This window comes from Porites lutea, chromosome 1 (genome assembly GCF_958299795.1).
Source record: "Porites lutea chromosome 1, jaPorLute2.1, whole genome shotgun sequence".
NCBI lineage: Eukaryota > Metazoa > Cnidaria > Anthozoa > Scleractinia > Poritidae > Porites > Porites lutea.
The window spans coordinates 5,646,230-5,657,080 of NC_133201.1; the positions used below are offsets into that span (position 1 = coordinate 5,646,230).

At 38.0% G+C, this 10,851-nt stretch overlaps 1 protein-coding gene across 1 annotated transcript; it reads left to right on the forward strand.

The window, feature by feature from the left end:
- The first annotated feature begins 600 nt into the window (after positions 1–600).
- On the forward strand, positions 601–9,168 carry LOC140936976 (uncharacterized). The gene is made up of 12 exons (XM_073386526.1): positions 601–778; positions 1,071–1,127; positions 1,694–1,820; positions 2,049–2,138; positions 2,893–3,023; positions 3,681–3,758; positions 4,254–4,302; positions 4,585–4,709; positions 5,237–5,569; positions 6,032–6,258; positions 6,819–6,879; positions 8,787–9,168. Exons 1-12 carry the CDS (start codon positions 679–681, stop codon positions 9,056–9,058), a joined length of 1,650 nt encoding a protein of 549 aa, XP_073242627.1. The 5' UTR covers positions 601–678; the 3' UTR covers positions 9,059–9,168.
- Positions 9,169–10,851: the final 1,683 nt, after the last annotated feature.

Below are 10,851 nucleotides of genomic sequence, written 5' to 3' on the forward strand. Positions count from 1 at the left end.
CATTTTTACGGCGTTTACTCATAAATTCTCCTACCTCGTCTCATGTTTTACTTCAACATCAATAAACCACAAAGGTTTTTTTTTGCAGAATACCAGTTGTATTAGAAAGCCGGGTGGGGCGGGGGGGGGGGGTGCGCACCCCTTGCACCCTCCCCTTAGATCCGCCCCAGTACCAATCACCCGCGGAGCTAGCCAAGGGTTTCTTGAAAAAAAAGAAATTGATACATGGAATATTTATAAAAGAAGGTCAATGAGCTGAAGTATTAGTACTCATCAAAGGAGAGTGAGCTAGCATTCTCTCTTGTACCCATGCATGATTTTACAGGGCTCCCAGACACTTTTGCCCGCAAACGTAGATTTGCCTGTTTTGGGAGATAGTAAAAATAAATCGAGTAATTGAAAGTCAATCAGCCCCATTGAGATCCCCGAAAGGAAGGGGGATTGAGGTGCGTGTACGGGGCTAAAAATTCCATTTTCCGATCCATTCCGGGACGGGTCAGTGTGGGACGGTTGATGGCCGTGTTCCCGACAAAAAAGGCGGGAAAAATTGGCGCGACCAACTTACGCCCGACATTTGAAAGCGATAGCAGGAAAACCAAACTGGTCACTGTTTGTAATGTAAAGACAAAAACAAAAACGCATGTTGTACCAGCAGCAAAAAATTGCTTAATTTTGAAAATGCAGGTGTCAGATTTGGGTTCTCCAGTTAGCCCTCAAAACCTGCTTGCGGAGCATCGACAAAGTTCGCCTGAAATTGACAGACTCATCCAGAAAGCAGGTGAGTTTAATATTCAGCTAATGTCTTTGCGCTGTGTTTGGGGTCTACCCTTTATTTTCAATGTTACAGGTCTTTAAACTTAAATCAAAATATCTTTAGAGAAAGGGTTGAATCAAAGTTACAGTTATTGTTTCTCAAGGAAATAGAAGCGGTAAAACTACATTGAGACCTTATCTTTCGTTGTTAACATCTTGTTGAAATGACAACAAAACTACCTTTAGCAGTTAAAACAGATTCTTTCAAGCTTTACTAGTCAGCAACAACCTTCTTTGTTTAATTCACCTCACAACAGAATTTGAAAATTTGGAGCAAGTGAAACTAATCGAAACAGAAAGACAACGATATGCAGGTAAGTCTGAGTAAAAAGACCATTTAAACTTATCAAAACTCCAGTGAAAAAAGAACAACGTTCGTTTGTCGATAGTTGTTGGAAAAATATAAGCTTAATTAATGAGTTTGTAGCAATTTCTTTGAAAAGTACTACCTAGCAATGAAACAAATGGAGATATCATGCAAGAATAGTGTATAGGCATTAAGCAATCGAGATGAGGTACAAAGCTATTTTAATGGACAATATTTTGACTAGTAGAACTTATAATTAGCTGTCCCTTGAAGAAGACTCTTTTTACTAGTCAGTAAAAATATTGGCCCTTCAACTGAAAAAAACCTTGCCCGTTTTGCACTGTCCCTGCATATTAATTTCTTTTTTACTCAAAGTGCAAAACAGGCACTTTGACAGGTACACGGGTAAACAGGTACACGGGTGCAGCGTTATCAAGCGGTCTTCTTGCGGACCGTCACTCTATAAAAGCAGATAAAAGTAACGAAAGCCACTTTGTCTTGGGATAGTGTGATAGTTTTTTTTTTCTGTACTGAAAAACTGTTGACGTCATTTTGATTGTCAAAAACATAAAGCTCTCTTGAGACAAGTGGAAGAAAAAACACGCCAAGTTGAGGAGTTAGAGAAGTCCACAACTCAGCTTGACGAGGAAGCCAAACAATTACACAAACAGTTCACTCAGAACAGGGAGATATGCGAAAGGTAAGCATTTTTTTATTATTTTACGTATGCCTACTGAATTTCGCGACTGAGGTGGTCTTGCGATGAGCTCACTCAAGGTTATCTCTGTCAAAGTCAGAACTGGTTTTGTAGTCAGTCGAAAAAAAAACGACACTTTCTATTCACTCGCCTGCCTTTTCCACCCGTCTTCGCAGCACGTGTAACGAAAATGGTTTGTCAGAATGATTTTATAATTCTTTTGATCTACAGCTTGAAACGAACAAACAGTGTTCTTCAAGAGCACGAAGAAGCTTTAAAGAAGAAAAAAGAAATGGTCCTAAATAAGACGCAACTAACCAGGCAAGGCATTAATTTAAAGGCCATTTAAATGTCGCGCACTGAAAATTATTGCTTCCATTGGTATAGCTGTACATTTAAGCAATCAGAGATACCATCAATGATGCGACGTCTCAAGTTTTGATAGAATGAATTTCCTTTAAAAAAAATCTACACCTACTTAAGGTGATACACGGGACGATTCGCAACGACGATTTTTAGCGCAACACAGGGTAACAGTGTTGGGACAATGTTGCAACCATTCGAAACAATGTCGCAACAATGTTGTGATGCTATGTTACGCTAAAAATCGTCGTTGCGAATCGTTCCCTGTAACATCATAGACTGCTTGCAGTCCGCCTTTTCTCTTAAAATCCGTTTAGTTCTTATCTCATCCAGCGCGATTGCAAACCACGACGTTATTTTTACCCCGCAGTAACTTTGCAAAGAAAAATAAGACGCTGCTCGCAGTCTAATAACATCACCTTTAAACAAATAATTGGCACATGTTGGTTTCTTGTTAAGCCTGCGTACAAGCTCTCCATATGGGGATATTGCGAAAAGTAAACGAGCGAGGGGCGCGCGGCTCACTTCGCTCGCCAAAATGAGAGAGCTGGCTCGCAGGCTATTTCTTGTTTAGCAAACCCTACTAAGGAATCTAAGCAAAGTGCCAACTCTGAATGGATGATTATTTTACTGAAACTGTCCAAGAAGAGAGTTATGAACATTTGAGGTGATTTCTCACTAAAAACGTTACACCATTAATTAATAATTTAAGGTTGGAAAACAATGCTGTCCTGGAGAAGTATCAGGCCATTTGGGAGACATACAAAACTAAGTATGAAAGTAATGAAAATGCAAAGGAGCTTGCTAAGATAAAGAGGGATACAATGCAAGAAAAGGAACAATGTGAGTTGCTGTTTAACTTCAAGTATCTATAGTAGCGTTAATACTTGATGGCAACATAATGATCTTTTTACTTACATAGACTGCATACTATGGAGGCTAAACTCTTAGTAATTGCAAATAAGGGGAGTGTGTGTTTGATGAGGATAGGCAATAAGTACAAGGGTTGGGGGGGGGGGGGGTGGGTGGATAGGTAGTGAGAGGGGACCTAAAACGTGATGTGCTTATATGACTGAATACATTATAGCAATGAAAAATTAATGCTCTCTTAATGGTTAAACCAGTGAAAGTATTTGTCAGTAATCACCCTTAAATTGTCTCAAACACTCCTTTTAATAAATTCCCAAGTTGTCATATTTTTTCCCCCATCAAATGGCCAGGAAATGTGGCTTCAAGCAGTCCCTCATTTCCCTCAGGGGTAGTAGGGCGAGCAGAGTATGAAGGCATGCGTGGAAATTGAGGGTCACCTTTCTCGAGTTGAGCAAGCTCTACTATACCTGAGGTCCATTATGGCTACTCGAAGTCTTTGTTTCTATACAAAGGGGTATTTCCTTGTTGTCACAAAGTAAAGCACTTTTAAGAGGATATGGAACCCACCACAGTTAAAACCATTCTTAATTTTTTTTATTCACGTTTTACATGTCTGATATCCCCTTCTAGTGGAGGAGATAAGATCCACAGTTCGACAACTGGAGACTGGCATTTCAAGTATGGAAACAGAAAAGAAAAAGATACAAGGTAGAATATGATATGGGTCACTTTCTACCACCTAGTGTTAATGCAAATCCGAACAAAGTAATATGAATTGGTCGTGTTTCAAGTATTTGAACCACATGCTTTACATGTACTAATGAGAGTGAATCTGGAGATCAGCATAAATGGCTATGAGTTTCAGATAGATGCTGTCAGCCCACTCTTAAGCCAAGGCAAGCATTCCTGCCCTTGAGGCCTCCATTCCTCAGCACAAATGAACTAGACACTAATATACATATTGCAACATACACTGGGTGAAGTCACAGGCCATGTTTTCTTACATTTGCAGTGGTTCTCTACCACTCCTACAGCCCTGGGAAAATCTTAGAAGCACTGGAAAGTGAAGTAAAAGACATCTTCCTTCCTTAAGGGGAGACTCTTCACTCTGTTTAAACTGGACTGGGTTCACCTCTAGATCTTTTTCTTTTGTACTTTAATGAAAAAAAAAAGTTGAAAACTATTAATTTCTTTTCATTTCAGAAACAATTAAAAATGGACTCAGATCAGCTATCCCAGTGATCATCAAACTGTATCCACTGCAAAAGGGGTTTCCAAAGGATAATATGAAAAATAAAATACAAAATGCCATGATACTTTGGGGGAGATGCAGTATTAATACTTGACGTCAACAGTTTTTTTCCCAAATGTTTTGTTGATGGAGAACACCTCATTATGAAATAATGCCTAAAGCAGAAGACAATAAATTTGTTCATTTTTCTTCTCCATAAGCTACTTCTTTAAAACCTTTCATAGTGTCATTGTTTACCATACAAGACATTTCACCCAGGTTATATTCTTTAACAACAAGAAGAGCCCAGCTAAACCTTGAAACAAGAAAAACTGTTGACAATATACAAGAAGTCAACACCAAGGTAAAACACTCACGAGAAGAACAAACCAGGATGGGAAGGCACCAAAATAAGTCACAAGAGGAAGGTACTAATACGTAACAGAGTTTTCTCAATTTTATGAGCAGGAGGTAAAGAAAAAAGTAGGTATGAGGAAAATACCTTAGCTGAAACTTAAATTGTTAGCCTGAAATTCATCCGATTGCTTCGAGTCGTTTTCTCCTCAATTAAAGCAAAGGTCAAGGAGTAGTGACGTCACTGGATGGCATTAATGGCTGGTTGATTCAGACGTTACTAAGGGAGTAATAACGACTCGAAGTAATCGGATGAAATTCAGGCTATTAAATTGTAAGACTCAAGATATTTACAAAAGAACACTTTTAGTGACAATGTGGTGTTATAATAATTTATTAATTAATAACCAAAACTATGAAACATGTAAGTAAGTAAGATAGAGGAGACAGTTCAATTTTCTCTTAAAAGTTCCATAAACAATTTGATGACACTTTTTTCCCTGATAATCTTTCATAATCACCAAATACAGTAAGAAAGCCTATGAAAGCCAAAATGAAAATAATGCAATTAATTTTAATGAAACTATTTCTTACCAATTAGTCCCTATAATAGAAACACCTGAAACATCTACTGGCATCCCAGTGGGGACATCTTTTCAGCTAGAAGGACACTCATCTTCTAACACTAAGCAACCACAGTCAGATAAAAATATGGATGCAGAACAGTCTACAGAAGAAGACATTGCTATACAACAGCAACAACAAGAAGTACTTGTATCTGAAAGACCTGTCTCCCAGATGCAACAATTGCCTACGCTGATCTCAAGTCAGCAGTCTAGCAAAACTATAACAGAGGACCAAGTTGTTCAGACATCAAGAATAGCTCACAGTGAATGCCACCCACAACAACTTCAAATCTCACACAATCAACCATGTAAGTCAAAGACTACTGCAGTTGTAAGTACATTATTAGGGTATTTTTAATGCAACCTCAGTTCAAAATGTATTTCATACTCCATATATTTAAAATTTATATGTTTACATTGTTGAGAAAACAAAACCACAAACAGCTATGAAAATTAGTTTGTGACTTTGAGGTTTACTGGTACTTAAGATCACGTTAATATACAAAGAACTTTAGCCACAACATGGAACTGCACATATCACAACTTAGAAATAAACTGCATGTAATAAATTATCTTCCATAAAGTAGATGTGTCTGGACATCTCATTGGAAAAGACCTCCTGTGGTTCTTTTCTCATAAGCAACCACGCGCTACCTCATATAAGCGACCACTAGTCTTCATATTTTGAGTGGTTGCTTATAGGAGGTTCAACTTTAAAACATGAAGGTGTTACTATTTGATAAACTTGTCTGTTACATTAAATCTCACAGCTTGTAGTCCACAGAATATGGATGAAGAAACAACCTTCCCTTGCACACCCACAACAGCACATCAACAAAACTCTGGTTTTGTCCCAACTTCAGAGGCAACTAACAGCCCATTCAATTTTGAGATACACTCAAATTTCATCCAGCAGCTCAGAAAGTCTCCAGGAGATGGTTTTCTTTTTCAGAGCAGGCCAATGTTTGATAATTCTGTGGAAGGAGACAAGGAGCAGGTCAGTTGATAAGCACTTGTTTACATTAATCTCTCTTTTCTATAATAGCCTAGCCCGCGAGCAAACCCTTCTGCCCCCAGAGAGCTGGCTCACAGGCTATTACCATTAATGACTTATCATGCGTTTTAATCAATGCTAACAGAAAAAGAAAAGCTAATGCAGGGTGTTCATTGGGCATCGGAGATCACAGAACTCTCTGTTTACTACACAACTAGACATAATTCTCCGGCTAATGTTTGGTAGCCTATGACTATTTTTTACTCAGACATGGAGCTTTTTTCAAGATATTCTCCTAGCTGGAAACATGACACCTTTTTCCTGCTACTAGGTTTTTTAATAAAAACCCTGTGATGTTTGCAAAACTGTCCATTGAAATATAAGCCTCTACACTAAAAGAATGTGTATGCTCGATATTACAAAGCTGATACATTTGCAGAAAGGAAAATAATAGTCTTTAGAGCAAACTTCTTTTAATGCAGCTTTAATTCTGAACATTGACCACATCGGGAAATTCTGCTGAAACAAAATGTTATGCTCATGTTATCTTTGAAATACTGCAGGCTAACAGAGAGAATACAAATTTCTTATTCAATCTGCAAGAAGTGGAAAATTTTCCAACAGGTTAGTAAAGCATTTCACCAAGTAAAAAAGTGAAAAAGAACTATCTCTCCGTTGTATAATTCTTGTGTGTGTACTGTAGTACAAGAAGCCTTAATATGAAGCCAGTGTATAAAATATAAGTCACTGTAGCCATGAGGTAGTTTATCAAAGGCTTTGGTCAACCAACTTTTATGCACTTTAATCAGTTGAGAAGAAAATAAATTTTCCAAAGAGCTTTCGAAAGAAGAGGTGTTAAAAAAACACCAATTCAATCATTTGGGATTTTACAGAGTGAAGTATAGCAGTGAAGATTTGCCAATATGAACTTGAGCTCAAACTGGTGAGAGTTCTGGGCCTTATTTGAGGGTCCTGCTGTGTCTTATTTGCTACAAGCTTTTCCAAAAGATTGAGTTCAAATTCCTGTTCACTAAAAAGTTGAAAATTATTTTGACTTTACTTGGTCCCTGTTAAATATGTGATACCAATTATAGAATATGACTGAAGTAGGCAATTACTGACAGATCACATAGTTAAGATATCTAATAGCTGGACTCAACTAATAGGTGCTTATTGGTCTTTATTTTGACTTAAGTCCTGCTCAATATTTCTCATATAATATGAAAACTAATACCCTTATTGAAACTTATGTAATAATAAACTGCCTGGGTTAAAGTACTAACATTATTGTGTAATTAACTATCTCAATGGTATTTTCAGATAAATTAACTTATAGTTGTGTACATGGTGCAGTCTGAGCAGAATGCATATGTAATGACAATGTTTCTTCTTTCAGAATATTGGTTATACATATGTCACAAATGCTTAGTAGATAACTCCGTACAGAATCATTTCAGGAATTTAGTGCACTTGATTTTTTCCATCAGATTTAAATCTACTATTTTAGCACTCCCAAGGAAAGCAATGTTTAAAGTGAACATTTTAGACCTTGAACTTTTCACGGTAGTTTGCAGCAACTAACTAATAGTAGACACACGGCTTTGTATCAACAAGTTTTTTTAAATCTAGTGTATAAAAATCGCCCCAAATATTTGTTTGTGAAATCTGTAATGCAGGAAATTTTTGCTTGTGGAATTCAGAATCTACTTGGCTTTTGTACATTATGCTTTTGTTTCCCCACTAAAATGCTCCATCTTAATGTTCCATTTTTCCCATTAAAATGCTTGTTAGTCCCCAAAAAAGTCACTGAAAATATGCTCAATAATACTCATCACAGAAAAAATGCTAGCACAATGTACAAAGGCCTACCAGAATCCTGGGATTTGGAACCTGTAATCCAACTAAAGGAATCCCAAATCCTGCTTTCAGTTGGAGTGACTGGAGTCTTGTAAGTTCCACTGACAAAAAATCTGGAATCCACAGCGCAGAATCCAAAATCCAAGTCTGTCGAATCATTATACGTTTTTGGGAAACTGCCCACATACCCCTCCCCTATTAAAGCTGTCATTAACAATTGCTTTTCACTTAGGGCAAAATGTTTCTTAAGGGAGGGGTATTTGGGCAGTTTCCCAGAAACATATAATGATCCAGACTGTCTTGGATAACCTTACATGGGGCGATAAGAACACTAAAAAGCATTGTTAAGCCTGGTTCTCACATGCCGCCGATGCACCCGTGACATGGCTGCCAGTACTGCCTAGGATACTGTTCTGATATGAGAACAGAACTGGCTGGCAACATTGGTCATCCCAGTCTTAACTGCGGCATGCCTGTGAAGTTGACTTGAGTTCAACTTCGAAGGTATGTCAGTGGTAAAGCTCTGCGATGGCTCTTATTACCGGCGGTGCATGTTCTCATTCATCCAAGAAGTAGCCCAGGCAGTACCGGCAGCTACGTCACAGATACCTTGGTGGTATATGAGAACAAGGCTTTACACAGTAAATCACACTTAAGTACTTATCTCCAAACAGGGTCTGGAGCTGATCAATTCCCTGTGTCAAGACAGAATTCAAACCTGTTTGGGTCACCAGTGTCTGGAGAGAGCAGAGCAGGTGATGGGTTGTTTGGGACAAACCCATCAACTTTCAACGGATGTTCCATCTTTGGAGATCCTAGTCCTATTCAGTCTAATCAACAACAAGCAGTCACTGGGCCCACTGAATTTAGTTTCTCCTTTGGAGCTAAATCCCCTGATGATGAGAACAGTACTTTAAACAGACCAGCTGCATTTAGCTTATTCTAGAGCTACACAACTTTTATGCTGTAGGTTGCCTGTGCCTTTTTCCCCAGTGATTCTGTTAGTTTACAGTAAAATTTTATGAATGTATCAGCAAAAGAGTTGTATGACATACATAAGCAAAATTTACTACATTCCAATAAAAGATTAAACCTTGCCAAAGAAAGAAACAGTTTCTCCTTAGACTATCATGTTTTTATTGTCATGAAGATAGCAGAAAATGGCTTGACAACAAAAGGTAAGGAGGTTTTCCACCGTCAACCTTTCAAACATCCCCTCTATTTTATATTTACACACATAAAAATTATGTGATAGTGAAATCCTCCTTAAGAGAGAAAATCCATGACAATAATAAAGAGTTCCTATCAGGAAATTGGTACAGTTTCTTATTTTCAGACAATGAAGAGACTGATATGTTTTTAATGCTATTTTTCCTAGCCCCTAGGCGTCATTCAGAGGCAGTGGAGCGTTTCTAAATGTGGGGACTGGGGAATTAAGCCCTTTTTCCTATAAGCAGTCCAACTTGTCAATCTTTTTCTTATTCTGAGCAGTTGTCTGAGTATTGCTGAAATATTAAACTCAAACCTTATTTTTTTCCTGACAAAGAAAACCCCTTTCAAGACTACAATAATATTGTCTGATTTCTACTTTCTTCAAAATGGTGATTTATGAGATCAGCAAGCGAGCAGCCAAACATGGAGGTGTCACAACTGTGATTTCATACTCTCCTGCAAACAACTCTCTGCCAGTCAGGGTGCATGTAATATCTTAGCTATTTTATCTAAAGAATGAAAAATCCGATTATGGTGAACTGTCATTTCCTACTCTCTCATACTCATATGGAACACTGATTCAGTCAATTCAACCAATCATTAGCTCTCTTGGATGCATGGCAAGGCAAGACTTGGTTTATCTACAACTCAAGACCTCTTTAAGGGATAAGCAGGTCTAAGCTTTGTATTTTCACATTTGTCAAATTCCACATGTAAATAGATTAAATTATAAAGTCACGAATAGTACTCTGGTTTTTGATAAAAAAAAAGTGATACTCTCATCTTTTCACATAACATTCAGCCTTGACATCCTTTGAACAAGCAAGTGTGGCAATTTCAATTTGCATAGTATATAAAAAAAGTCTTGGAATAATTATAGGCCAATTTACCCCCCGCATTTTGAAACTGCTGGGGAAAGACCATCTGACAGACATTTTCCTGGTTAAGTTACGGCATGTCCCAAAATATAAATCCCAAAGAGCCACAAGCTACTGACCGATTCCAACTGAACTTGAAATAGTACCATAAAGCTCATTATTTTAATACGTCTCAGAAAATTCTTCTCGGTAGGGCACATCCGAACTGACGTGTTTATAAATTTTTTTGCCCTTCGGTAGCCGGACATGGACAGTTCGCGTTTGGGACCTTTTACCCGCGGGAAACATGAGTAGGGCGAGTAATTAATCAAACTAATCGGATCAATTAACCTATGTCAGTGAAGAAATCCCTCCGTGACAGTTGTGTACGGTGTTGATTTCATTGCTTACCACTCACACTCGTTCATTTTCGCGTCAACACGCAATAGTCAACATTACGGTGAGTTGCAACTTGCATTAGCATTCGATTAGCGGCCGATCGCAAACGCGCACACCAAAAGTGAAGTGTTTATTTTATATTTAAGGGTACACCAAATACCTCAAATGATTCTGTGACAGATCTCTGTCTTCTGTTATGATCAACAAGACGGAGGCCTCTAATAAAGCAACATAATGCTATTAAGTTTCTTAAATTTCTAAGATTGATATG

Bases quoted from the DNA above. Each gene is read 5' to 3' on its own strand.
- LOC140936976 (XM_073386526.1), top strand. From the start codon at position 679: ATGCAGGTGTCAGATTTGGGTTCTCCAGTTAGCCCTCAAAACCTGCTT. The intron at 3,024-3,680 runs GTGAGTTGCTGT...ATCCCCTTCTAG, and splicing joins AATGCAAGAAAAGGAACAAT to TGGAGGAGATAAGATCCACA. The intron at 6,259-6,818 runs GTCAGTTGATAA...GAAATACTGCAG, and splicing joins TGGAAGGAGACAAGGAGCAG to GCTAACAGAGAGAATACAAA.